We start from the raw sequence: 27774 nt of genomic DNA, 5'->3' as shown, positions 1-27774 counted from the left end.
GCAAGGAAGCAAGCAAGCTGCGTTTGATTGTGTGTGATGTGTGGGTGCACACAAACAAGGCACCGACGCTGTGTGCATGCGTCCTCTTTCCCCTTTCCTCTTCTGCTTGTCACTTCCCTCCTCTTTCTCTCTCGCCTGCTTGTGTCGGAGCACAACATATCGGGTGTGTATGTACACAAAACAGGAATGAACATGGGTGACAAGGAAACACGCAATGGATCGATAACAGGGAAGGAAACTCTCACGCAGCACAACAACACAGACCCCACCACGAAGCCACTGTTCTTCAACGCACACACACACACACACACACACACACACACACACACACACACACACACATGCACACATGCACACACACACATGCACACAATCATTCTGTGGCCAATTTTTGTGCACGGTCATGGATGGCGCGTGCAGCCTTTGTCGCGTCGTCCACCTGCTGTGACAGATCCAGGACAGATACAGATTCATCCGCATCCACTGTCGTATCCCACGCACTCCAATCTCCACCACCATTGCCCTCGCCCTCGCTGCTCCACTCATCCTCACACTCATCGTCATCAGCATCATCATCACCATCATCATCATCGTCATCCACATCATCATGTCGTCGTCCGTTGCACTGCTGCTGCTTGTCCTGCGTTCGTTGCCGCTGGCGTGTGCGCTGCGCGCTCTCCGAATTGGCTGGGCGACGCCTGCGGCGATCAGGGTTGGACCGCACAGGCGTGCTCGTGGTCAGTGCTGATGCCTCTGAGTCGTCAGCGTCACGACCATCCCCATCTCCATGTCCATTCGCACCTCCACCGCCAGTGTTGATGACATCATACGTCGAGTCGCCATCCAATTCGTCGCTTTCGGCATCAGTGCCATCATTCTCAAAAGCATCATCACTGCCACTCTGCTTGCCACCACCAGCAACAAGTTTTCGCCCCCGTTGCCTCTCGTCCCTTTCTGCCTCGTCATCACTGCTCAGGATGGCGCTTACATCTCCAGTCTCCAGCCCACCACGATTATCACGATGACGACGACGACCACCACCATCATGACCACCATCATGACCACCAGCATCAGCGCGCCGCCCAGCCTTTGGTGCCCGTCGCACCCTCGACCCTTGCGTCCCAAATAGAAAACTCCCACCATTATCGACATCACCACCATCATCATCACCAACATCGCCACGTGTGCCACCACGTACACGTGTGCGTGTGCGGCGCGCTCGTCGTGCACTCTCCTCCACGCTGGTGGTGAGCGGGGAGCACTCCAGGCCACGCGCGCGCCACGATGTCGACAGGGCGTCAGGGCTGGCGGGGTGCCGGTGCTGGTGCTGGTGTTGGTGGAAGCGCTGCTGTGGGGCAAACGAGCGCGGCTCGTCGCCAAACGACGATGTCAGCGAAGATGCGTGCGTGTAGCGGGAGGACGCCAGCACGCTGTCTTCAAAGAAGGACGTTGAGGGCGTGGCTGTCGCTGCAGAGTGGATGGACGCCGATGTGAGTGATGACCGCTCAAAGGACTCCGCCACCACGCCACGCAGCGCGCGGCGTTGCTGTTCCAGACGCGCCAGTGACTGCGATCGCGCGCGAGCAACAGCCTCCACTGCCCCTGCCGTGGACACGCGTGTGGACGGTCGAGCACGTACGCGAGCGTGTGGCGCACGTGCAAACGCAAACCGGCGTTCTTCTGCCTCCCTTTCTTCTTCCTGTCGGCGTGGTAGGGACCCGCTCAACATGTAGGTGTCGCGCAACGCCCCTCGCACACGCTGGGGGCGTGCGTCTGCGTTGGTGTCACCGGGGGAGTTCTGCGCAAGGCGAATTCTCCCCGGCACTTGCTGTTGCCGTTGTTGCTGCTGTAGTTGTTGCTGCCCGAGTGCACCGCTGACATTGCTTTTAGCATGGCGTGCCTCACCATCGTTACTCGAATCACCCCAGCTGTCATTGTCGTCATTGACGTCAGCACTTGTCTCGCGCTGGGGTGTGCGCATGGCACCACGCAATGCTTCGGCGCCACCGCCGCCAGCAGCATTCTTTTCGCGTTTCTTCTGCTTGCTTGCTTCATTCTGCTCTCCATCGCTGTCCGTGACAATGTCTTCTTCAATCTCCTCCTCGCCATCGTCATCTTCAGAATCATCACCACCATCGTCGTGCTGATCCGGCGCAACAACGCGAATGCGAGGCGGTGGCTGTTGTTGTTGTTGTTGTTGTTGTTGTTGTTGTTGTTTTGCTGCGCCCAGCCTCACTCTTTCACCACCCACGCTGCCATCATCATGCTCCTCCTCCTCGTCACTGTGTCTGCGATCTGGCGAGAATGACAGCATGCCACCACCAGTCCCATATTGCCGCTCTCCCACCACGCCCGCAGTGTCGCCTGCCCGCACATTCGGGGACAGCTGCGATGATTTCGAAGACACGTGGCGTGCGGGCCGTGGTGGAAGACCTGCAAACATACCGGGTTGTTGTGCGGGGCTGATCTCATACACGGTGTCAAACGCCCCAAAGCTCACGTTTGCGCTGCCACGCCCACCACGATCGCGGCTGCGCTCCCGCCCACTCGCCGTGCCCTTCGCAGGCACAGATGCCGACAGCTGACGCCGTTGCTGCTGCTGCTGCTGTTGTTGTTGGTGGTGGTGCTGCTGCTGTGCATGTGGGTGGGGCAGCACCTGTGCTATTGGCGTGGAAGGCGACATGATCGCGTGCTGTGCTGCTGTTGATTCTGATGACTGGGATGTTGCTGTTGTCGTTGCCGTGCGTTCTGCTTGCTTTCCCTGTTCAGTACCTTCCTCATCGTCCACATCGTCATCGTCCTCTTCCACTTGATGGTGGTGGGGAGATACGCCGGTGTGTTGTTCCTCGGCTTCTGTCATGCCATCACCATCATCATCATGGCCCTCCTGCCTCTCTGCCTTTTCCCAATCTTCAACATCATGCGCATCCTCATCACCACGTCCATGCCGCTCCCCTTTCTGCTGCTGCTGCTGTTGTTGTTGCTGTTGTTGTTGCTGTTGCTTGCTCTTCTTTTTCTTCTTCTTCTTCTTCTTCTGTTGTTGTTGTTGTTGTTGTTGTTGTTGTTGTTGTTGTTGTTGTCTGACGTGTTGTTCTCGCAGTGCCATGTACCTTGGGCTTGGGGTTGGCAATGCATGCAGGCTTGGCAGCGGCCAGACGGCAGAGGAAAGGTCGGGGTTCTCCCTGCTCACCCGCTGGGCCAGCCTGTCATACACACCGGCGAGGGCGCTATGGGCGAGGCGCAGCCGCGTGTGCTCCTCCTCCAACCCCATCAGCTCCTGCACCAAGTGGCGCGTGATTGCCCCGTGTGCGGTCTGCAGCACGTGCTGCGTGCGTTCGTACTGGCGTGCAATGTCAAACGCCTGCGACGCCATGTCCTCTGCCCGCCGCTGACAGTCCACAAGATCAACCTTGCTGTCCACGTCGCCCATCCGTTCAATCTCCAGCACCATTGGGCGTTGTCCATATGCATCAGGGTCGTTTGAACGCAACGTCGCTTCCGCCTCGTACACTTCGTGGTCGTCATCGTCATCGTCATCATCCTCATGCTCCTCACCATGATGAGTACGATGATCGTGATCACGACCACCATCACGACCACCATCACGACCACCATCACCGTGCCGCTGCCGCTGCCGCTGCTGCGTCGGCCCAAAGCCATACTTGCCAGTCTCGGGAAAGCTGTCGAGCTCATATGGGGCAAAGTGGCCATCTGGCCCCAACATGTGCTGTCGCGACCGCAGATCCTCAAACATGAGGTGCGTCTGCCGTCGCTCGACGTCCAGCTTGGCCTGTGCGTCACGCAGGGCCGCTGTTCGCTCCTCATGCTCCTTCTGCATGGCTGCCCGCTCCCTCTCCATGTCCTCCCGCTCAGCCAGCAGCTGGTCTTTGCTCTGTTGCGCGGCCTGCCTTGCCGCCTTGAGGTCTGCCAGCGCCTGGCTGTGTTTGCTGTTGAGGTCTTTGTGCGCAGCGATGAGCCGCTCCAACTCGCGCCGTGCAGTTTGAATCTCCTCCACGTTGCGCTTGCGCTCCGCACGCAGGCGCTGGTTCTCTTCTTCCAGCGCTTGCACGTCGTGCTGCATGGCCTTGACGGTGCGGGTCAGCTCATCAACCTCGTCCTGCATTGCGCCCTGCCGAGCTGTCAGCACAAGCAGCAACAGCAACAGCAGCAGCAACAGCAACAACAGCAGCAGCAAAACGCGCAGTCAGCAACAACGAAAGGGTGAGAAATGCAGGTGAGGGAGGTGGGCAGGATGCGCCACGTACATGCTGTTGTTGCGTCTCGGGCGCACTGCGTATGTGTGTGTGTGTGTGTCTGTGTCTGTGTGTCTGTGTGTCTGTGTGTGTGTGTCTGTGTGCTGTGCAGCACACATGCGATGCATGTCCACAGGTTGCAAATCAACACCAGCGCTGGTGTGATGACGAGCACCTGCCCCACCCGCTGCGCCTCAATTGCAGCACACGGAACGTACATTGCATGACGGCGTTTTTGTACTGGGCGTCTCTGAGCTGTGTCAGGACGGATTCCGAGACGGGTGCGTCTCCTTCTTCGTTTTGTTGGTCCTCTTCTCCTTCTTCGCGCCAGCCCTGCTGCTGCGGTTGGTGCCGTTGGCGTGGCTGAGAGTGCGGCGTGGTTGGTGCAGAGGAGCGTTGGTGGCCACTGTCTCGACGCAAGGAGGCGCTGGGCGATGCACCGTTCTGCTGAAAGGAATGACGTCCACGCCGTGTTGGTGATTCCTGTTTGCCTGTCAGATGCTGCACATCGGCATCATACCGGATTCGCAGTTCTTCCAAATCACGCTCCACCCTGCAACATGACACATGTTTGTAGTGTGCATGCGCGCGCATGCACGCGTGTGAATGCATGTGTGTGTGCGAAAAACAAAAAGGTACATGAGCATGCAAAACGTAACCCATCAACAGCAATTCACAGCAGTACATGCTAGAGGGCCAGTGCTTCAACAAAGCAACAACAACAACAACAACAACAACAACAACAACAACAACAACAACAACAACAACAACAACAACAACAACAACAACAACAACAACAACAACAACAACAACAACAACAACAACAACAACAACAACAACAACAACAACAACAACCACAACAAGACCGACGACAACGACGACGACGACGACAACAACAACAGCAGCAACAACAAGACCGACGACGACGACGACGACGACGACGACGACAAGCAGGATCCACAACACGAACTGCATGCCACTGACAACATGCCGCACTGCACCTGGCCTGGCGCTTGAGCGTTTGCTGGTAAGCCTGCTCGAGTTGAGCCACGTAAGCGGGGTCGTAGTAGCCATGATACCCATGCGATCCCCTTCCCCCTCCTCCCCTGTGACCCACCACATCCTCCTCTTCCTCCGAGTCACTCTCGTACGTCAACAACTCATCCAAACCACCACCGCTCATCTTGGCTGTTGTGCTTTGGCGTCCTTTGGCCAAACTGACGCTTGTCGAAAATTTACTATCACATGCACAAAATAGCAACGACACGGAATAGCTTAACAGAAGAAGAAGGAAAGAAGTGGTGGACGCGTTGCGAAGATGCGAAGCAACTGGGCCTGCCTGAAGGCAACAACAGAAACTCTAGGGTCTTCGTCAAAGACAACAGCCCCAGCACACATGCACGCTGTCAGGCTGGGATGTGATGTGCGTGATGTGTAACATAACGAAGAAGCGAAAAAGGGACTGTAACGTTGAACATGTGGAAGCATAAGCAGGAAAACGAAGGAAGGACTGAACAAACGAACACAAGGCAAGAAGGCAGGCTACGGGCTATCTCTCTCTCGACAGTGTCTCTCTCGATAGTGTCACTCACTCACTCACACACACTCACTCACTCACACTCACTCACTCACACACACTCACTCACTCACACTCACTCACACACACACACACTAGCTCACTCACACTCTCTCGCTCATGCACCAAGCAACATGCTGATACACCCATCAAACTACACAAGGGTGCCGCTGTTATCGTGGCCGTCCAAGGCAAGCAGCATGGAGTCACGTGTCTTGAGGGAGCTGCGCATGCCCAGCGACGATACTCGCTGTCGTGACATGTCAACAGCAGCACTGCCGCTGCCGTGGCCTGCACCCGTGGCCCTGGACGCGTGCAGAGCAGGGCCGTTGCGACTGCTGCTGCCGAAGCGGTGGGAGCCAACGCTGTTGTGGCGCATGGTGTTCGGTGATGTGGCGCTGCGCGGCCTTGCCACGGGGGAACTGGCACGGCCGTGTTTCCTCAGGGCGTGCGACCCAGCCAGCTTGACCGAGAAGGCCGATGACTCCATCACCGCAGCCACTTCCATATCCAGCATCCTCTCCGAATCCCTGCCAGCCGCTGGCACTGCGTTCTGCCCGCTCGCAGACATGTGCGCGTGTGAAGGGAGCACAGACACGCTTTGCCCGCCGAGGGCGCATCCATGCCCTGCTGGCTGTTGCTGCTGCTGCTGTTGCTGTTGTTGCTGTGCTCGACCTTTGTCAACCATGTTGGTGGAGAGCCGCTTGCGGTACCGAGACACCAGGCGACTGATGAACAAAGAAGATTAAGGAGAACAAGAGAGAACAAGAGAGCATGTGAGTTGTGTTGAGTTGGGTGGTGGTACGATGAGAAGCCAGCACACAATGACGCAAGCAGACGAGTGGGCAATGTGATGATGAGGGGGCATGTTCACAACAGCAAGCGTGTTTGACGTTCTTTCTTACCCTCTTACCAACACACACACACACCACACACACACACACACACACACACACACACACACACACACACACACACGCTCAAGCACACAGGCATACACAGAACACACATAAAAGCACGCAACCTCACGCTGGCACTCACTTGATGTGTGACTTTGCGGGCATGACGGGCTGCTGATCGTATGCCGTTGACGACGCGGGGGAGTCCTGGCGAGGAACACAAGGCTGCTGTGTACTCGGCCCATCCGAAACCAGCACCGCCGAGGGCTGCTGCTGGTGCTGCTGGTTGTTGCTGGACGATAGGCGAGCTTGTTTGTTGTCACCATGGCCAGCATCGCCAGCTTCCTCCGCTTCATCGTCACGCTGCTCGGTAACGTTGCCTGCGTCCGCTGCTGCATCGTGGTCATCAACACCACCAGCAGTAGCACCATTCCCGCACATGTCATCGTCCTCGGCGAAGAAGATGTCACCGCGTGAGCCCGCGCCCATCACCGCCGTTTGTGACGCAGAGCCCAACGGTGGCTGCGGCGTGTGCACCGTGTCACTTTCCTCACCGCACGTGCCGCCCTCCGCCACATCCGTGCTGCCGTGGCGGGTGCTCGTTGCTGTCGATGCCAGCGTACTCTGACTGCTCCGCGCTGTTCGCAGCGCATCTGCAGAGCTGGGGCGTTTGAGCAAGCGGGGGCGCCCTGCATCAACACCGGCACGGTCGTCTGTGTATGCGCCTACTGCCGTCGTGCCGGCAACCTCATGCTGCTGCTGCTGCTGCTGGCTGTTGCGCTGACGTCCAAGTGCTGTTGCCGATGAAGGCGAGGACAGGCTCAATGCCGCGTCTGCTGATCGAACTGACATGGATCCGCGTGCACCCACGCGCGCATGTGAGGCAGACGGGCTCTGGCTGGCCATGCCTCCGTCGGCGTCGGAAACGCCCGCCACAATACCACCGTTGCCTGCAAGCACGCTGCTGTCGCGCTGCCTGTCCTCCTCGTGCAGAATGGAGTAGGAGGAGCCACCGGAATCAGCGGCGCCCGTGAGCTCGGCAGAGATGTGCGCCATGGACACGCGATCCGAGCCATCGCTGAGGCGACCGCGCCCTCGCCGACGCATCAGACCAGCGCCGCGGCGAAGCGGCACAACGAGGTCACCCGACTCCTCAAGATCACGCGATGTAATGTGCCCGCCAGTCTGGCTGAGTCGGTTTGCGCGCTCCGATATGCGCTGTGAGCGGCTGGAGCGTGCAGATGCGGTGCGGCTGCGCTGGCTGCCACGCACGGACGAGTTGGTGGACGACAGCGGTGATGTGTGCGATCGACGTGACGATTTCCGGTCTGCACGCCGCGGCTGGTGGTGGCCGTGGTGGTGATGGCCGTGGTGGTGATGGTGCTGGTGGTGAACGTGCTGAGGGGCGTCATCGTACGCGTATGCCTCTGGAGGGAGGTCTGGTCCCACCTCATCATATGCATCGCTGATCCGCCGACGCGCAAACACATCGCGGCTCGCTGCGCGTTCCATTGGAGAGCGCAGGGCGCGCAGCCCAGCCGCCCACGTCGATTCCCGTCGTGAGGACATGTCCGAGCCCTTCGCGTGCGCGCGTGTGTGTTATGAGGGGGGAAGGGGAGAGGAGATTCACGTAAGAGGGCTTTTGTGTGTGTGTGTGTGTGTGTGTGTGTGTGTGCGTGCGTGTGTGTGTGTGTGTTGGAAGTCGCATGTATACATGCACATTGAATGCATGTGCCGTGCACAATACACAAGCACACCAATTTTCAATTTGCTGTTTCGTTTGTCGTGTGTCCTTTTCTTACCAAGGTCGAGGTGGAATCACGAGAGACGAAGAACGAGTGGCTTGGCTTCCGAACAGCCGAACGAAGATGATCTGTCGTGTCAATCCCGTTCCTACGCATACACAACACACGCACATTAAACACCAACAGGCCGAGTCAGCACAAGCAAAAATCAGCACGGGAGCTCGGCAGGCGAGTGTGTCTGGTTGCATGCATGCGTGTGTGTACGTGCATGTGTGCCTCAATGTACTTTTCTCCACTCCACTCAGACACACACACACACGCACACACGCACATACACACACTCGCACGCACTCACATGTACATCCAGTCGCTTTCATACCTGAGGTGTTTGAGCCATTCCGTCTTGTCGTATGCGGACTCTGCCTTGAGTGTGAGGAGGGAAGCAGGGGTGCCGAATGGGCCCATGACAACAAGCGTGAAGCAGTTCTTCACGAGCGCCGTCTGGTCCTCCACGTCCAACACCACAACCTCGCACAGGTGATGTGCAGCCTCCACTTGCAACAGCCCGTCATCATCATCGTCATCCTCATCCGACGAATCCCGGTGTGCAGACACCGGCAGCTGGTGTCATGGAGTTGAGGCAGGTAGGTGGCAATAGTGAGGTGGGTGCATGTGGTGCAAGGGTCAAATCGCACAATATGCGCATTGCCGCAAGCATGTGTGTGTGTGTGTGTGTGTGTGCAGATGGTCGCTCTTCCCTCTCCGTTTGTACAGCAACCACAACAGATGCTTGCCTGCAAGCAGCAGGCATCCATCCATCTACCCTCATGCTTTGTGCGTCGTGCACTTACAGTCGGTTTGTCCTCTGAGATGGTTCGCCTCATTCCGCCGTTACTTTGAGCCGCCTGTTGATACGGCTGGGAAGAAGGGAACAAGAGCACCACACACACGCGCATGCACAGTTGGGGTCGGTGAGTGCAGAACATATGACAACACCAATCATGAGCACATGAACGTGTCGGTCCACGTGGATTGTGTGATCAAGCAGAGCAATTGAACCAGCCAGCACGCTAGCACAACCCTGCTCGATTGAAAGGAAACAGCACATTCACTTCTCGCATCTAATGCACACAATTTGCACAAACCTTTGCCATGAGCATGAGTTGCCCCACAATGGCGACGTAAATTTGCTCTGCTTCCTTCCCCGCGCGTGTCATCGTGGTTAGCCAGCCATCGCACACATGGTCCCGGATCACATCGGTCTACACATGCAAGGAGGGTGAAAGAGATAAGGGGGAGGTACATGAGAGTAAGTTACAGGATGTTGTGTGCAGGCGTGGAAGCATGACCATGGCACGCAAGGCATGGAACGCAGCACACAAGAGACGGCCACACGTAACACGTGCAACTGCCATCGCTGTCAGTGCATATCATCACCCACCATGCCTGACTGCTCCTCATAGCGGTGCAGTTGCGTGCGCAGGTCAATCGGCTTTCGCGTGCCAAGATACGCCGTGTGCACTGGCGACACAAACGCCTGTAATCGTGGGGAAGAAGGAGGAAGAAGGGAGGAGGAGGAGGAGGAGGAGGAGGAGGAGGAGGAGGAGGAGGAGGAGGAGGAGGAGGAGGAGGAGGAGGAGGAGGAGGATGAGGAGGAGGAGGAGGAGGAGGAGGAGGAGAAAAGCAAGCGGACCACGTGCAGGGGAGTGAGCAAGTGCTGGAGTCCTGTTTGCGCTTGCTGCATATGCCGTGGTTACACGCGCATTGGGACGTACATTTGCGGACGTCTCCATGGCTGATGGCCAGATAAGGTTGTTCTGCAGCTTGCGCAACTTGTTTGAATTGTCCTGCAAACGCATTCTGCGGTCGTGCTCGTCGATTGCCGTCGCCAAGTACGCAATTTGATCCTCCAAGCGCTCCCTGCATGGACACGACACGCGAGATGAGTGACGACGGGGAGTTGTGGTGGTGGTGGTGGTGATGGTGGTGGTGGATGGGAAGAAGTTGACATAAAATGAAGACAACAAACAAGCACGACAGCCCGAAGCAAACTCCCAACATAAAGCATGAATCAAGCAATACCCACTATACCAGTCAAATACGCACCCACCACACACACACATACACACTAAACACACACACATACACACATACACACAACATGCGCACCTGTTTGGACTGTCCTCTGGCGTGTGCTTGAGGATGGCCTTGAGGAGCAGCGGGTAGCGGGTAAGCCGCTGCAACGGCTGAGTCAGCAAATCTGCAAGCGAATGGCGGCCACAGCGCGTGTCCTCCTGACACCACTGCATGTAGAGCGCAAACGCCCCGTCAGGCTCATCAGCCAGCGTTCGCTTGATGTAGCGGCGGGCGCGGTCGTGCTGTGTGAAAAGTACACGTGATGGGTGTTTGTGGTGGTCATGGGATGGGTGTGAGGCGAAATGAGAGGAAGAAAGGTTGCAAAAGGCGGTGAGCAGGAAAAGTGAGACGAGAGCAAGTGGGGATGAGGAAAGAGAAAGAGGTGAAAGCGGTCGTGCACGCTGATGCACCTGCAAGCGATATTTCATTTCTGGTTCCAGGAGGCGCTCTTGCAAGGCGGCAAATGCGTCAACGACAGCGCCAACATCCAGCAGTGAATCGACAACACGCTGCTGCGTCTGCTGATCTTCATCCTCATCGCCGTCGTCATCATCATCATCACCGGCATTGCCGCGGCTGCGGCTGGATTTGCGTGGTGATGATGGCACTGTTGCTGCAGTCATTTCGCGCACGTTTGCAGCGCGGTTGACAAAGATGGACTCGAGTGCCTGGGAGAGCAGAGAAGAAAGATTGTGTGTGTGTGGGGGGGGGGAGAAGGGAGTAAATGGACAGAGTAAAGAGAGGAGGAATAGACACAAAAGGTTCATTGGTGTGCGCGGGAATCAGAGTGAGGAAGGGCGAAGATGGAGGGTGGTGTTCGTGCAAAGCAGCAAGGGATCATAGGCAAAGCAGGCATAACAACAACAACGCGATGAACGAGTTGCTATGATCGTGAAACGAGCCGCACCTTGACAAAGGAGAGGCTGATTTCCATGAGCTCGTGCACGCTGCCAAATATCTTGTCCAGCTGTGTTGCGAGCGTGTGTGTGTGTGTGTGTGAATGTGTGTGTGTGTGAATGTGTGTGTGTGAATGTGTGTGAATGTGTGTGTGAATGTGTGTGTGAATGTGTGTATGTGTATGTGTGTGTGTGTGTATGTGTGTGTGTGTATGTGTGCAGCTGTGAGAGAATGAGAGACAGTCGCAAACGCAGCTGTGAGAGAATGCGAGACAGTCGCGCAGAAGCGCCTATTCTGTGAAAGAAAAAGAAAAGCAGCACAGCCGGGAACCATCCACTATCGAGCACTGCATTGCATTTGCAAGCAGAGAGAAGGAGAGAGCAAACCTTGCAGTCCTTCAAGACGTATTTGACGCGCGTGTCCGTCTTGTTCTGCAAAACACCCAAGTCGGTAGTATTTCGGCATGAGGAAACAAACGGCGAATGAGTGGTATTACAGTTGCTTGCAGGCAACAACAATCAAGCCATGTACGAGCCAGATGGAAGTCCAAACGCAAAGCAACCTCATGAAGCGGCAGACACACACACGCGACACAAAACATTGCATCCACAAACGCAAACACACACACACACACCTGTTTGACTTCCTGGAGCATGCGGTGGAATGGGTTGTTGAGAACAGAGAGCACAGACAAGTGGGCCGTCTCTGTTGTGAAGAGCTCCCACATGGCGTTTGCCAGTTTCTCGTCGTTGCCTTGAGCCGCCGACATCTGTTGTCAACGGAAGGATGGATAGGTGAGCGATCGCTTTGGTGTGCAATTGCAGGGTGATTCTCAGGGGTCACTGTCACCAGTATTACGAAGAAGAATGGATAGGGAGAACATACATGAGAAAACACGTCACCGACAATGCCAACACTCCTTTGACACCTCTCTTCTTGAGAGTGCATCGTGTTCAATGGTGTTACCTCTGGGATGACTTCTGCCCAGTATTTGGTTCGGTACCCGAAATACCGCTTCGCTTCCGTGTCGAGTGGCGAGTCCTACACAAAGAAGAACATGAAAGCACACACACACACATGCACAGGCAAACGTGTGCTGTTATTGCTCGTGCACGCTGCGACTGCAACTCACCAATCTCGCCTTGTTTGTGGTCTCTTGTCTGTGGTGTGAAAGCTGAGTCAATAGTCCACACCGCAGTACATTCACTGCTAGCCTGACATGTGTATGTGTCTTGTATGTGCTTGTGTTTGTTTGTGTGTGTGTGTGTGCACGTGTGTTGCGTACCTTGAGAGCGGCCAGCCTGGCGTTGAGAAAAGAAATGAAGGGTGCACTGCTGTCCATATCGCTTGTTTCGCCACCGCGCTTCAGCCATTTCGGCCCAGACCTGATTGTATGAATATGTGGATGCGGATGTGTGAGTGCGTGAATGTGTGTGAGTGTGAGTGTGAGTGTGAGTGTGAGTGTGAGTGTGAGTGTGAGTGTGAGTGTGAGTGTGAGTGTGTGAGTGTGAGTGTGTGGGTGTGTGAGTGTGAAGAGTAAGATTGTGTGGGTGTGTGAGTGTGCTTTTGGCGTGAGACCAGCCTCCTGGTCAACACACGCATTCATGCACGAGAATAGCCACGTTTCTTCCACAATCACACATGCACACGTGCAAGTGCATACGACGTGGTGTGTGTGTGTGTGTCACTGACCTGCGCCTGCTGCTGTGGGCCGGCTGCAAGATGAACCAGTCATTGAGGTTTTCGGGGAAAGCGCGGAGTGCACGATCGAGAGGCAAGTAGGTCTCGCCAGCAAGCGAGGTGCTGCTCTCAAAATACACCTGATGATGTTGGTAATGATGACGACGGTGGTGATGGTGGTGATGGTGGTGGTGACGATGGTAGTCGTGTTGATGAGCAGGTGCGTGAGCCGTGCGCAGTGCAAGCTGGTGCAGATGAAAGGAAGGAACGAAGGGAAGTGGATTGGCATGAACAAGACAAGCATGCACGCCACACCATCCCCCACACCACCACAGAGGACGACGATCTGCCCACCTGAATCCGCAGCATCTCATCGCTGACGCTTTCGCGCGCAATCTTGAGCGGAGCAAGCGTCTCGTCCCATGATGGCGCGCGCGTGCGCTTGGCGGTGCGCGTGCGCCGCCGCCCCGACTTGGACTGGTCCGAGCACAGACTCACGCGCACGTGGCTGCATGGCGTGGTAAAATGAGAGCAGAAAGGGAGGGGGGTTGGTGAGTGCGAGCCACATCGGCGTAGCATGGTAGAGGAGTGTCTTCACAAAGTCCCCAAGCAAACCGCACGAGCCAACGATCAAAGGCATGGAAATACACATGCACAAGCAAGACAAACACGCAGACAACCTACCACACAAGCAAAGCAAACACAAAACGCGCGAGCAGCAACTCAAGGAATACAGCGCCACCTGTCGCGAGCCATTCACTGCACCTGTCTGGAAGATCTGATCCAAGCATGGGGAAGTCGCGCCCCTCAATGACGGTGACAAGGAGCTCACGCGACGTCGGGTTGATCATGAGGGAGAGGCGGATGGCGCCGAGCTGGCCCGCCCGGAACACGTTTCGCCGTCCACTCGTCGATGAGGTGCTTGATGTCAGCAAATCTGCTGACTCTGCAGTGAGCAGCTGGTCGCCAGACTGCTGTGGAACCATCAGATACATGAGATAACACCATGGAGGGCAAGCGAAACGAATGCATGTGTGTGGACATGTGTTGGTGGTTGTTTTTGTGTGTGAGGATGGGATCGTGTGGGCGACACAAGAGATGCTCTTGCCGCAGCGCATTCGTTTGAAATGTGCGTGGACACTTCTGCAAACAAGGCATTTCGCAGTCCAAAGCAACACAGGCACAAAACCCGCCCATGCAACCCCAACCTCAAAGGTCCGAACCCAACAACCAAGCTCAAGCACACACATACACACAAACACAAACACACACACACAAACACAAACACACACACACACACGAACACACGAACACACGCTCTCTCACACAAACACAAACACACGAACACACGCTCTCACACAGGAGCTTCCACACATCACGTACATACACGCAATACACACTCTCGTGCTTCCTCCTCCTTCAACGCACCTCCAGCAAGAGCTTTGACGCGGTCCCCATCGACGTCAGAGCAGCACTGCTGTCTCTGCTGTCCCTGCTGCCCGTGTGCGATGATGTGGGCGCAGGCACATGAGCTGCGCCGGTCTGGGCGAGGGTAGAGGCACACGATGACGGTGCTGCATGCGAGGTGGTGCCTGATGCTGCATCTGACGATGATTGAACTGTTTCTGAGGACGTGTCTGTGGACATGGATTGCCCTGAGATGTTGCTTGCAGACTTGGTGCAGAGCTTGTCCTGGGAGCTGGACCGTCGCACCTTCCCGCCCCCATCTGCAGTTTCCATGGTGTGCTGCTTGTTCTGGTTGCTGTGGTTGCGGTTGCGGCTGGGAATGTTGTTTGAACGTGCACGGGTATCGCCGCTCTCCCGCCGCTCACCTCCAGCTGTGGGAGCAGCAGCTGTTCGTGTTGCTGTTGTTGTGACTGCTGCTTCGTGACTCGTGCGCCGGGTCACGCGCGCAGGCGGATCATCACAGTCCGACCGCATGGTCAGCTGTAGCTGTCTGCCACCACTGCTACTCGGCTGCGACGTTCTGCCTGCTGGTGTTGTTGGTGGTGCAAGGTTCTGGTGCTGGCACTGTTTCTTGGCCGGCCGTAATGCAGCTGTTCTAGCTGTTCTTCCAACGCTTGGGCGTCTGAGTGCGTGTGTGTGTGGTCGGCGTTGCTGTGTGGTCGGTGTTGCTGTGTATGGCTCCAAGGCTGAGACGTCACAACCTCACAAACTTCAACAACAGCGCAGAACAAGTACGAGCACAACACGCCGCCTCCCTTTCTTCTACCTGTTTGGCCAAGGTCAAACAAATAAGGTGAAGGTGCTCCCGTTCTTTGCTGGCTGATGATATCTTCGATCGCCTATGAGCGTGGTTGGCTGGTTGGATGGCTGGTGGCTTGCCGTTTCCGTTGTTGTTGGCCTGTTGTTGTCTTTGTTGTTGGTGCGCATGGAATGCGACGCGGTGCATTGCCAAATCGCGAAAACGCATTCAGTCTTCGCTACTCCGAAGCATGTAAGACCTTCAAGGACGTCAGCCTAGAGTCCTTAAAAACACATCGAATCAAAATTCAGCAACCAACAACCGCCGCGCCACTTTGCGCGAACACTGCCCCAACGCCACCCCCCTTTCTTGCTTTCTTGCTTTCTTCTTGCTTGCTCATCTTGTCTTGCTTCAGCCAAGCAGTGTGATCAGAGCCGCCGAGTTCACAAGCAAAGGGTGACGACGCTGCTTGCTTCCTTGTCGAAGCTCTGGCTGGGGGGACGAAGAGAGAGTGTGTGTGTGTGTGCGTGTGTGCGTGCGTGTGTGCGTGAGTGTGTGTGTCTCCAAAAGGCTCAGTCATCAAATCACAGAGATACGAAGAAGGCAGAGTAGCAGAACGACACAAGAGACTCAGGTTCGCTCCAGCCTTGTGTGCATCTGTGTGTGCTGCCGCCGTGGTGTGCGCTTGCGCGTTATCTCATCACAGCTGGCTTGCTGCCTCATATCATCACCGCTCGCCTCTCCAACTCACTCACACACACACACGCGCGCGCACACACACACTCACACACTCACGCACGCTCTCGTTCTAACACAAACACAAACACACACTCTCTCTCTCCGTCTCTCTCTCTCTCTCTCACTCTGCCTCGCTTGCTCTAATTTCTGTGGAAAGGCCAGCTCTAGTCTTCAACAGTGTGATCGATACCATGTCTCGGGCAACAGCGATTCGGCTCTCCGGAAGGTGTGCATGTGTGTCTGTGTGTGTCTGCGTGCGTCTCCGTGCCTCTATGTCTCTGTCCTTGTCGCTTCTGTACCAAGCACGACATCACGCTTACATTGGCCTCACGTAACATTTGTGTTCATGCAACGCACAGGGTTGGAAACAACGACCGCATCAATGGCGTGTATGTGCAAGTCGAAGACCAGGTCTTGCCGGACAGCCTCAGGCAGTCCGCTGACCGCCGACCCGTGTTCTACAACCAGGGCGGCAACTTGGTCATGTTCTACTCGGCTCAGCTGCAATGCTGGGTCATCTCCGAGGACGTGGCAGGCACAACCGCCCCAGCCATCGCCCAATCCACCGCACGCCATCCCCTAGACATCCAGGTGTGCACTCAGCTATCGTCGTTTGGCTGTGCATGTGTGTGCGTGCGTGTGCGTTTGTTTGCGTGCGTGTTTGTGTCTGTGTGTCTGTGTGTCTGTGTGTCTGTGTGTCTGTGTGTCTGTGTGTCTGTGTGTCTGTGTGTGCGCGTTTGTTTGCGTGCGTGCGCGTTTGTTTGCGTGCGTGTGCGTTTGTTTGCGTGCGTGTGTGTTTGTGTCTGTGTGTGTGTGTGTGTTTGTTTGCGTGCGTGTGCGTTTGTTTGCGTGCGTGTGTGTTTGTGTCTGTGTGTGTGTGTGTTTGTGTCTGTGTGTGTGTGTTTGCGTGCGTGTGTGTGTGTGCGTATGTTGCTATTTGCTGCATGTCTGGCTGAATGTGCCTACTTGTGTTCCGTGGGTCCTGCTTTCCTTGCTGATTGTCATGTTTGTGGTGCCCATTGTGCGATGACAGGCACCTTGGCGCGTCGCCCACGCGAGGGAATTCCAGCCTGATCCAAACATTCGCCTGGAGGTCCACGCTCCCACAGCACAGCAACGGCAACCCCAGGCACAGCCCCCACAGCCTGCACAGCCACAGCAACACCACCGTCAGCAGAAGACATACAGGTGACTTTCGGTTGCCTGCATGTGTGTCTGCGTGCGCGTGTGCGTGTGTGTGTGCGTGTGCGTGTGCGTGTGCGTGTGTCTCTGTGCGTGTGCCTGCCTGCGCAGTCGATTCACACGTGCATTTTGTCGCTTTCATCTGGACTAACACGCACACACATACACACACGCTCACAAACACACACACACATGCACACACACACACACAGGCTCTCTGACGTCATCAACTCCCTCATCACTCACGAAGAGCGTCTCATGTAAGGACAGCGTGCGCATGGCATGTGATGGCTTCACCTGCGATTGTGAAATTACTACGAAACTACCACCACCACCACCACATACATACATACATTGACTCGTGAACAAGCGCACTTGCATCCATACGCGCACACTTCTGTACCCACTCTCACACAACGTGTGCACACACATGTGCACATGCCTTCTCTCCCGCTCCCCCGCGGCACCACCACCACCACCTCCTCCTCCTCCTCCTCCCCTCGAAACACAGCAAACATCTTGCGCTGGTGCTCGACAAGTTTGCACGCGACACGACGATTATGGACACGATGCCGGCCACCTACCACAGCGTCCTCTTTGGTGGCGTGACGAAGCTCTACACCTTACACACGTCCATTGTCGACAGGCTCAAGGAAACCAGCCACGCCTCCAACAAGGAGGTGGGGTAGGGGTAGCATCTTGACAAGACCTGTTGTGTGCATGTGCATGTTGTGTGTGCCAGTCAGTTGCTGCATCTCGTTCACAACAACTGTTCTGTGTGTGTAACATTGCCCTCACAACCAAACCACACACATACATGCGCACACACATGCACACCCGGCAGCAAATCCGGCTGCTGCAGTGGCTCAAGGCGACGCTTGAGAGCACGAGTCCACCGTTTGTGTTCTCGCTGCCGCTCGTCCACCACACCGCCAACATCGTCCGCTCATCTCCGCTATCTGCCGTCGCCTGCCCGGCCCTGCCCCACCGCGAGGCACAGTGCGTCGTGGCTGCATGTGTTTTGTTTGGTTGCTCGCTTGTTTGGTGACTAGCTTGGTTATTTGGGTTGTTTCGTTGTGTGCAGCTTGGTTGGCTGGTGTGTTGGTTGCTGGCTTGCAGCTTTGTTTATGCGTGCGCATGTACGTGCATGACGACTGATGCATCCTCACCACACTGCCCACACCCTCATTTCACCAACGACCGCCCACCACCTTCCAATTCCCCCCCCCCCAAAAAAAACAACAAAAAACTGCCATCAGGTTGGGCGTGACGGTGAACGAGGAGCTGTCGCGCATCGGCGCAGCGCTGGCGTCGCTCTCGTCCGCCGTCAACATCGGACACGTTCCACACGACGAGGTGGTGCACTGACTGCTGTGGGTGGTGCCGGTGCCTTCATTGTCGTGGTGGTGTCGTGGTGATGGCGGTGATGGCGGAGGGGGGTAATGGCGAAGCCGTGTTCAGGCGTTATCATGCTCCTTCGCGCCGCCACCCTGCTCGTGCTGTTGCGCTCATACTGTCCACCGTCACCATCACCACCATGGCCATCGTCGCCATCACTGCAGGTGCCGCCACAAGTACTGGCCGCGTTTGGCGATGTGGCGGCGGCGGTGCAGCGGGCAGCCATCGCCGGCAACGAAAACTACGACCGCCTCCACCAATACCGAAGCACTGAGGTGACCTTGGCGGCACACACTGCTGCTGCTGCTGTGTGTGTGCAAAATGTGGTTGCGCGCGCGTGTGTGTGTTTTGTGTGTGTATTCGCGTTCGTGTGTGCAAAGCACTGGGCTCACCAACTTTATGGTTCGCTCGCCACCATCGCTACCACCACCATTTGGCGTGTGCTGCAGACGGACGTGTGTGTGTCGTCGGGGCGAAAAATTATCGACACGACGGCCGTTGCACTGGAGAATCCGCCCGTCAGCAACTCCGCCCTCAAGGCCACGTTCAAGTGAGGAGCGAATGTGGTGGCGGTTGTGCTGGTTGTGCTGGTTGTGCTGGTGGTGGTGGTTGCGTGAGTGGATTCTCTCGTTGGCCTGGTTCAGCGCTGTCCACATGTTCTCCCATCTCTCACGGAACTGCCGCCAACAATTCATCATCACTCATGCACCATCACCATCGCTAGGTCGGCGCGCGTGTACAAGCCGCGTGATCGCGAGGAAGCGGAAATTGTCCTCTGCAGTGATTGCATTTTCATCGCTACCACGGTGTGTCTATCTGTGTGTGTGTGTGTGTGTCTGTGTGTGTGTGTGTCTGTGTGTGTCTGTGTGTGTCTGTGTGTGTCTGTGTGTGTCTGTGTGTCTGTGTCCGTGTCTGTGTGTGTGTGTCTGTGTGTTTGTGTTGGGCTGTCTATTTTTGTGACAACGCGTTGATGGCCCTGGAAACGATCACTCACCTTGCCTGCGAAACGTGACACACCAGGAGCGCGAGTGTCTGTCACCCTTGTGCAAGTTGAGCGATTGCGTCATTGCGCAAACGGACTTTCCCTCCACCATCGCCCTGCATCTCAACACGGTGCGTGGGTTTGAGTGTGTGCGTGTGTCTGTTGATGTATGTGTGCATGAAAATGTGCATGTGCGTGTGTGCGCACCGTGGTTTGACATGTGAGTTCAAGTCTTCTGCATGCATGCCACGGCTCACCAACAACACCTCTCGTGTTGGCCACCGCCACGTTCTCAGACGTACCTGATCAAGTTCATCTCTGAGATTGCACAAAGGCGCTGGCTCCAGCTTTTTGCTCAACAGGTAAGGGTGGATACAACGACCAGAGATGGAGAGAGGGAGAGAGGGAGGTGGACACGTACACGCCACTGTGGTGATTGAACATGTCCGCACACACACATACGTACACACATACACACGCACACACATACACACACATTTCCACACATGACGACTGCCCATCATCTGCCCTCGCCGTGAATGTGTTCGTGGTTGTGCTGGCTGCAGGCGAAGCTGCCTTCGAATTGGATCGATTCTCTTCCTGTTCTTCCGGAATCCCGGCGAGGTGTGCTTGCTATATGTGGTTGTGTACGCTCTTGTGCTTCCCACAAACCAAGCAACCAACGCTTTATCGTCCACCTGTTCATCCCTTCCGTGTATATCACCGTCACTATCCCTCACCGCCACCATGACCATCCCACATCGCATATTCCCCCACCATCACCTCGCTCACCATCACCACCATCACTGTCCTTCACGTCAGCATCGCGGCGGCACCGGAAGATGAACACGCTGGACCCCACGCTCTCTGAGCAGCAGAGGGAACAGGTGCTGCAAGTCCTCGACCTGGCCCTCCACGTGGTGCGTTCTCCTTACTCACGGTGGTGATGGTGGTGGTGGTGGTGGTGACGAAGGAGGAGGAGGAGCAGGACGGAAGATGACGGCGAAGTATGTTTGGTGACACTAAATAGCGCACATGCACAACACACACACACACGTGCACAACACACTCACACCCACTCACAACTCACAACTCACACACACACACACACACACACACACACACACACACACACACACACACACACACACACACACACACACAGAGTGATGTTGTGTCTGGAGAAGTTGGTGGGCTGGACCAGAACCGCCTGAACAAACTGAAGAAGGAAGTGAACAAGACGACAACGCCGTTCACCTTCTCGCGCGTGCTCGCCCAACAGCCAGCGCCATCATCAACATCAGCCGTTTCCTCACGCCGGCGAACGAGTGACGATGGTGGTGGTGGTGGTGGTGGTGGTGGCGGTCTCTTCACGGTCCCCAGTGCAAACTCCATCGCCACAACAGTGAGCGGTGGGAGCAACACGTCTGGTGCAAGCGGAAGTGTTGCCAGCACGGCACCTTCTGCTGTTGGTGCCGTTGGTGGCAGTGGCAGCAAGGGCCGTGTTAGCAAGTCGCAGGAAGCATTTTTCAATGTCGTGCGAGCGCTCGGCGCCCCGCAGTCGGATGAACACCTCACGGTACTTGTTTGCGTGCTTTGTTGAATTGATTGTGTGTATGTGTGTGTGAATATGTGTGTGGATGTGTGTGTGTGTGTGTTCTTGCCTCAATCGTTTGACTGCGACAAGAACATGCCGGTGCGCTTCGGCCTTCCTGACATTTCCATCGCTGTATTGTGCGTGTGCGTGTGCGTGTGCATGTGCGTGTGCGTGTACGTGTGTGCGTGTTCATCTGCAGTCGCGAGCGCGAAATGTAATTGGGGCTCTGCAAACGAAGAAGGCGCAACTCATGGACGAGTTGGAGAGGGTATGTGGCAGTGCATGTGTGGTTGTGTATGGTTGTGTTTGGTTGTGTGTGGTTGTACGAACTGCTGCCTCTGGTTATTGCCATCAGACAATCACAGCTCACACTGGCCCCACCCCGAATTTCCTCCACCCCTCCACCCTCACCCCTCTCTCCACCACCAACGCCTTGTCCGTGCAGGTGCAAGCTGATCTGCACATGATCGACGACATTCTCTCCAACCGCTCACTGCTGACACTCACGCAGCTGTTTGGCGCCAATAGCGCCTCCTCTCTCTCCCTCTCCTCCATATCCCAGATGTCGACGCTCACCTCGTCCCCGTTCGTTGCAAACGCCAGCGCAACCGGTTCTGCGCAGGTACACCGGTCCTCCGCCAGCCCGCTCGGCTCTTCATCGTTCTCTGTTGCCCCGATACCACCACCGCCATCGTCAACGTCAGTGCAGCACGCGGCGCTTTCATATCCGTCACCATCATCGGCGCGGCCAACTGCTGTTGCACACGGATGGCAACAACAACAACAACAACAACAACAACAACAACAACAACAACAACAACAACAACAACAACAACAACAACAACAACAACAACAACAGCGGGACGAGGACTCGGCTGCAGTTTCTTCTGTGCTTTCGTCGATGGCACAGAAAGATGGTGTGATTGATCTTCGCGCAATTGCACAAAACCACCACGAGGTATGTGTGCAGACACACACACACACATGCACACACACACAACCGATTTCATCCGCCTCTCATTCGATTCTCTGTGTGTCATCTCCTGTTGCTTCCGTGTTCGGTTTGCACACTGTTAACTGCTTTCGTGGCGCTTTTGTGTGTATGTGTGTGTATGTGTGTGTGTGCAGATTTGGCCCGCTCACGTCACGATTGAGCATCATGGAGACACACCAGAGCACGACCACATCACACCCACGCCCGCAAATGAGGGTGCGTGCGTGTGTGCTGCGTTTTGTGCAGGGGCGTGCTTGCTTTCATGCTCGCATTAGTTCAACATTTGCAGCAGCCTTGCACTGGCTTTGCACCCGCGTACATGAATCCAATCCTGCATCGTGCTGACCACCACACGTCCCCCATCATATTGGCGATTGCAGCTGCTGAGCCGCTTGGTATTGCGGATGTGTTGTCGGAATGCAAATCCCTTGACGGCCGCAATCATTTTATTGCTGGTGAGGACACGTATGCGAATGTGGTGTGCGTGTGTGTGTATGTGTGTGTGTGTGTGTGTGTGTGTGCACGATGTGCGTTGGTGTTGATCCCACCTTCAGCACCATGCACTTGTTCTTCGCCACATCTCATGCTGATATATGCGTGTGCACATACTACAGGCGATGTTGTACATGTGTGGAAAATGTTCAACGAAACGTGGCTTGTCTCCAGATTCACTGTCCCACAATCGGGCAAGGTGAGGCCAAGGCCAGTTGTACGGCGTGTGTGTGCGTGTGTGTGTCTGTCTGTCTGCCTGTCTGTCTGCCTGTCTGTGTGTGTGTGTGTGTGTGTGTGTGTGTGTCTGTCTGTCTGTCTGTCTGTGGTGTGTGCTTGTGTGACCCTTGTTGTTGCTTTTCAACACCCGTGTAATCTGCTTCATGCACCCACCCACTTGTCTCATCGACCATCGCATCTCACTGTATTCGTCTCGCCGCCATTGCCAGACGTTCGTCCCAGCACGCAATCTCCGCATGCGCACATCACACACGCAGACACAACAACAACAGCAGCAACAACAACAACAACAACAACAACAACAACAACAACAACAACAACAACAACAACAACAACAACAACAACAACAACAACAACAACAACAACAACAACAACAAGAGGAGGAGACCCAAGGGATTGCTGATGCGCGTCGGCCATCGCTTCAGCGCCAGCCAAAGACGGGCGGCAGCAGCATGGCCGATGAGACTGATGGTGATTTGGACGACGACTATGATGATGATGATGACGCCGAAGGTGAGGAGGAAGATGATGCCGACACGTTTGATGACACATATGATGAGTTTGATGATGATGGTGCGGATGAGGCTGGCATCAACGGAGAGGGAGAGGGGAATGGCTACAGCCACCGCGGCAAAAAGGGACGGGGCAGCAGTGGACGCAACAGCCACGACCGCAGCGTTGACAACGCTGGTGTCAACGGGCAAGCGGCGAACTCGGCCAACTCACACCAGACACCAGACACGCAGCAGCAGCAGCAACAACAACAACAACAGCAGCAGCAGCAGCAGCAGCAGCAGCAACAACAACAACAACAGCAGCAGCCCAGGTACGATGACAATGGTAGCGATGGTGCTGATGCGAGCGGGAGTGCGAGTGAGGGTGGTGGCGGGCGACGGCGGCCAATGTTTCGGACGATGAGCTCGATGGCGCAGCGGCTGAAGATGGAGCTGAACAGGCATCGTCACCACGACCAGCACACGCTGCCAGATGGCACTGATGCGCAGTGATGGAGTGGTGGTTTTGTTGGGTTGGTTGGTTGATTGGTTTGGTTTTGTTGGGTTGGTTGGGTTGGTTGGTGGGGTCGTGTATGGGTTGCGTTCAAGGGGTTGGCTGTGGTAAGAGACGTGACAGACGAGTGCACAACATGCGACGCGTGTTGACTGTTGTGTATTTCGGTTAGAATCAACGTGGCTAAGTTAGGAAGAAGCAGCCGTGGCGACGGCGACGGGGCAACATCAACATGTTGTGCTGTGACATGATGGCATGGTTCAACTGACATGAGTAAACCCCCACAGCAAGCAGCAAGCAGCAAGCAAGCACGTTATGAATGAAACAACACAACTTAGGAGAGGGATGGTGGAGAGGGGTGGGGATGAAGCCATCCAGCACTCCACAAACACAAACAAGTGTGAAGCGCTTGATCACACACACACGTACACGCACAAAACACACAAACACACACACACGCACAAAAAAAAATACACAAACATACACACAGACACTCACACAGACTCTCTCTCCCACACACACACACACACACACACACACACACACACACACACACACACACACACACACACACACACTCACACACACACACACACATACACACACACACAAATGCGCACATCTTCACGCGCAATGCAGCACGACGAGCAGCAACACAACGGCTGCACAACATCAGTCGAGAACAAGAGTTGACACATCGAACGTTGGCTCTGGCAGCTGATACGGACGATCAAAGTCAAGGTCGTACGCAGGCGACGCCTTGGTGTCTGACACGCGTGATGACGCTGTTGTTGTTGTTGTTGTTGTTGTTTTTGAGGGTGGGGGTGGGGGTGGGGGTGGTAAGTGTGTTGATGTGTGCCTGGTGGCAGGGGTTGTGGTTGCTGCTGCTGTTGATGCTGTTGTTGATGCTGTTGTTGTAGGCGTTGGTGGGGCTGTTGCCGCTTGTGGTTCATCGGTGGACAAGCTTGCAAGTGCTGAGACGCATTGCGGCAGGGAATGCTCAAAGAGGAAAGAGCAGTCAAACGCGGGCTGCAGGAACGAAAACAGACCGGCGCTGACATTGCCATCACCATCATCACCATCAGCACTGTCGTCACTGAGGCGGCTGTGTGCTCCGCGACCCTTTCCATATCGACCAGCAGCAACGGCGTCAAAGATGTCATCATCGTGGTCGTGGCGGTGGCGGTGGTCGGCACCAGTGGTGGCCGGGTAGTCTTCATCGCGCCAGCTTGCCTTGCTGTGCACGTGCTCCTCGCTGCTGATGGACTGGGAGCGAGGTGGATACGCCGTTGGCGGCGGAGGGAACCACGCCATGTCTTGGTTGGCAACAAGTGCGGCAACGTCAAACGTGGAGCGCGGCAGCTCGTATCGTGTCTCAGGCAGCACATACGCACTCTCCTCCTCCTCCACCTCTTCATCGTCTTGTGGTGTCTGCTGTGGTTCTTGTGGTTCTTGCATGTCGTGTGTGTCGTGTGCCTCTTGTGGATGTTGTGCTTGCGTCTCTCGTGAGTCTTGGGGGTCGTGTGGATTGGCTTTGTGTGTCTGTACAGCGGACACAGGCTGCTGTTGCTCGTTGCGGCTGCTTGGTGGCGTTGCTGCTGCTGTTGCTGGCGCTGATGCTATTGCTGCTGATGTTGGTGTTGTGGGAGAAGAAGACAGAGGCGGCTGCTCCTCTTGCTCTGTCGCCGGCTGCTGGTGGATATCGCCCTCTTCGCGCGGCGGTTCTGTGAAGAGTTCAATCAATGGCGCCTCCTGTTGCATCTCAGCCTGCAGGCTTTCCCCGCGTTGCATGTCCTTGCCATGGTGCTCCTCCTCCGCTTGTGCAGCCACTCGAGGAGAAACCGCATAGACTGCTTGGTCTTCCGATGCAATTTGGACTTCTTCTTCTTCTTCTTCTTCTTCTTCTTCTTCTTCTTCGGCCCGCTGCTGCTCCTCCCCTTCCTCCTCTTCTTCTGCTTCTTGTAGGTGCTGGGCGCGACGCAGCTCAGCTGCCTGTGCGGGGGTGAGCTTGATGGCCACCTTGATGCGCTCGTTGCCGGCGTGTGTGTGCGTGGGCTTCAGCAGGACGACCATGGTGGGCTGCACTGCAAGGGCTGTGGCTGAACTCGTCCGTGGTGGCGACGACGCTGCTGCGCGCTGGGCGACTTGGAAGTGGAGGAAAGGGCCAAACGACAGTGCGCCGTCGTTGGCTGTCAGACGAAGGGTGCATGATCTTGCACCCTGGACAAGCACGTCCACGGCCTCCCCAGGCTGGACTGGCCGCTGGCTGGCGTCATCACACTGCTCCGCAACAACCACGGGCTCGCCGCTGTTGACGCTGCGCACCGTGACGGAGCGTGGCCATGGCATGGTACCCGTGTTGCACACGGTGAACCGCATGCTGTGGAGGACAGAGGCTGGCGTGGCGTGATCACCAGTGTCGCCGCAGTGGCGCGGAGCCGAGGACAGGGTGACCAGCCTGGCGCGAGGCACCATCTCCTGCGCCACAGCGAACAGCGCCGACGACATGCTGCTGGGAGATGCTGCTGTGAGCGGGTTGAGTGCGAAAAGTGCTGTTGCTGGCTGTCTCGCTCGCTTGCTGTAGCTGTTGCGAAGGGTGTGTTTCGTTTGTGTGGTGTTCGTGCGGCGTGTGTGTGTGTGTGTGTTGTGTGTTGTGTGATCGTGATTGTGGCGAGTGCGTGGGCGAGTGATTGCGCGAGGAAGAAGAAATGCAGACAGCTCGCTGTGTTACGGCTTCGCTTGCTTCGCTGCCTGTTTTTTGGTTTGTTTGGGTTTGGTGGGCAGCGCAATTTGGTACGAAATATGGTTGAAAATATCGACAAATTGTCACAACAGGAGGAAAACGGCTGGCTGGTTCTGCTGCTGCCGCTGCTGCTGTGTCGTCTCGTTCTTCTTGTGTGAGCACACACATCCACATCACATCACCTGAGCTGTAGTCACAGTGCTGCTGCATCGATATGAGTGAACCAAAGCCGCCTCAGGCGCAGGCGCAAGGAGGACCTGCTTCATCCACGGCCACGGCTGTGGCACAGCCCGGAACCGGCTCCCAAACACAAGTCGTTGAGCAAACGGCGCAACCAGCACCGCATGTGAGAGCGCTTTCCATGTGCATGTGTGTGTGTGTGTGTGTATGGGTGTGCACACTTGTGTGTGTGTGTGTGTGTGCGTGTGTGTGTGTGTGCATGGGTGTGCACACTCGTGTGTGTGTGTGTGTGTGTGTGTGTGTGCGTGCGTGTGTGAATGGGTGTGCTTTGTCTTTCGCGCTGGCTTTTGCGCTGCAGTGTGTGATTTTGTTGCAATGCACAGTCTGTCCCTGTCACTTGTGGCGTGCTTCTCCCTGACGTCTCACCAACGTCTCATTTCCCGCCTTGTTCGCTGATTCTGTTTCAGGTGGTTGTCAAGTTGCGGCAGCCGGCCCAGCGCGTCAAGTGGTCCGAGGACACAGTCGACAACGAACACATGGGCAAGAAGAGCTCCAAAAGTACGTGCATGGACCGTGTCTGTGTGTCTGTGTGTCTGTGTGTGTCTGTGTGTGTCTGTGTGTGTGTCTGTGTGTGTGTGTCTGTGTGTGTGTGTCTGTGTGTTCTGTTTTCTGGGTGCACGATGCTGGATGTTTGTGCAGTCGCGTTGCCGTCACCCTCCCTGCTGCCCTTCTTGCTCGCAACGCATCGTCATACGCACACACACACACATGTGTGTATGGATAAATACACGCACATTCACACACACTCACACGCATACTCACTCACCCGCA

The 27774-nt window shown here is 55.9% G+C and overlaps 6 protein-coding genes across 6 annotated transcripts in view; 3 read left to right on the top strand and 3 right to left on the bottom strand.

Annotated features, from left to right (window-relative positions):
- Nucleotides 1-373: 373 nt before the first annotated feature.
- PTSG_12292 (uncharacterized protein) lies at nt 374-5480 on the bottom strand (the record flags this gene model as incomplete). Its single annotated transcript, XM_004993825.1, has 3 exons — nt 5255-5480; nt 4472-4806; nt 374-4137 (listed from the first exon to the last, which is right to left on the bottom strand). Exons 1-3 carry the CDS (start codon nt 5434-5436, stop codon nt 374-376), a joined length of 4281 nt encoding a protein of 1426 aa, XP_004993882.1. The 5' UTR covers nt 5437-5480.
- Nucleotides 5472-15598, bottom strand: PTSG_12291 (uncharacterized protein). The gene is made up of 19 exons (XM_004993824.1): nt 14615-15598; nt 13952-14160; nt 13541-13694; nt 13199-13326; nt 12792-12891; nt 12473-12547; nt 12141-12275; nt 11893-11937; nt 11517-11576; nt 11020-11277; nt 10643-10851; nt 10249-10393; nt 9915-10010; nt 9619-9735; nt 9325-9390; nt 8853-9094; nt 8531-8621; nt 6871-8306; nt 5472-6557 (listed from the first exon to the last, which is right to left on the bottom strand). The coding sequence occupies exons 1-19, from the start codon at nt 15125-15127 to the stop codon at nt 5984-5986; spliced, it is 4653 nt and encodes a 1550-aa protein (XP_004993881.1). The 5' UTR covers nt 15128-15598; the 3' UTR covers nt 5472-5983.
- A 723-nt stretch (nt 15599-16321) lies between these two features.
- On the top strand, nt 16322-18680 carry PTSG_05308 (uncharacterized protein; the record flags this gene model as incomplete). The annotated part of the gene is made up of 7 exons (XM_004993823.1): nt 16322-16356; nt 16490-16721; nt 17164-17318; nt 17525-17572; nt 17824-17992; nt 18157-18311; nt 18572-18680. 7 exons carry the CDS (start codon nt 16322-16324, stop codon nt 18678-18680), a joined length of 903 nt encoding a protein of 300 aa, XP_004993880.1.
- Nucleotides 18681-18754: 74 nt separating this feature from the next.
- Nucleotides 18755-24019, top strand: PTSG_05307 (uncharacterized protein; the record flags this gene model as incomplete). Its single annotated transcript, XM_004993822.1, has 14 exons — nt 18755-18985; nt 19160-19260; nt 19435-19516; nt 19731-19823; nt 19989-20054; nt 20259-20316; nt 20515-20612; nt 20858-21271; nt 21489-21557; nt 21735-22247; nt 22418-22499; nt 22664-22738; nt 22898-22974; nt 23222-24019. The coding sequence occupies 14 exons, from the start codon at nt 18755-18757 to the stop codon at nt 24017-24019; spliced, it is 2757 nt and encodes a 918-aa protein (XP_004993879.1).
- A 673-nt stretch (nt 24020-24692) lies between these two features.
- On the bottom strand, nt 24693-26528 carry PTSG_05306 (uncharacterized protein; the record flags this gene model as incomplete). Its single annotated transcript, XM_004993821.1, has 2 exons — nt 24693-24805; nt 25070-26528. The coding sequence occupies 2 exons, from the start codon at nt 26526-26528 to the stop codon at nt 24693-24695; spliced, it is 1572 nt and encodes a 523-aa protein (XP_004993878.1).
- Nucleotides 26529-26753: 225 nt separating this feature from the next.
- The window catches only part of PTSG_05305 (type 1 phosphatase regulator YPI2), a 1601-nt gene continuing 580 nt past the window's right edge, over nt 26754-27774 (top strand). The window contains exons 1-2 of the mRNA XM_004993820.1: nt 26754-27109; nt 27411-27501. Of these exons, the coding sequence (XP_004993877.1) occupies nt 26978-27109; nt 27411-27501 (223 nt within the window). The 5' untranslated portion in view covers nt 26754-26977. The remainder of the gene's footprint in view (nt 27110-27410; nt 27502-27774) is intronic.

Source organism: Salpingoeca rosetta (assembly GCF_000188695.1).
Source record: "Salpingoeca rosetta unplaced genomic scaffold supercont1.12, whole genome shotgun sequence".
Lineage (NCBI taxonomy): Eukaryota > Choanoflagellata > Craspedida > Salpingoecidae > Salpingoeca > Salpingoeca rosetta.
The sequence above is the reverse complement of the archived record's forward strand: the minus strand, read 5'-3'. Positions and strand labels throughout refer to the sequence as shown.

What these genes read in the sequence shown, in the direction of transcription:
- PTSG_12291 (XM_004993824.1), bottom strand. Translation starts at nt 15,127, where the DNA reads ATGCGGTCGGACTGTGATGATCCGCCTGCGCGCGTGACCCGGCGCACG. An exon ending in GAATGGCTCAAACACCTCAG is followed by an intron (nt 8,622 to 8,852) that starts GTATGAAAGCGA and finishes GTGTATGCGTAG; the next exon opens with GAACGGGATTGACACGACAG. An exon ending in GTGATTCCACCTCGACCTTG is followed by an intron (nt 8,307 to 8,530) that starts GTAAGAAAAGGA and finishes GCGCACGCGAAG; the next exon opens with GGCTCGGACATGTCCTCACG.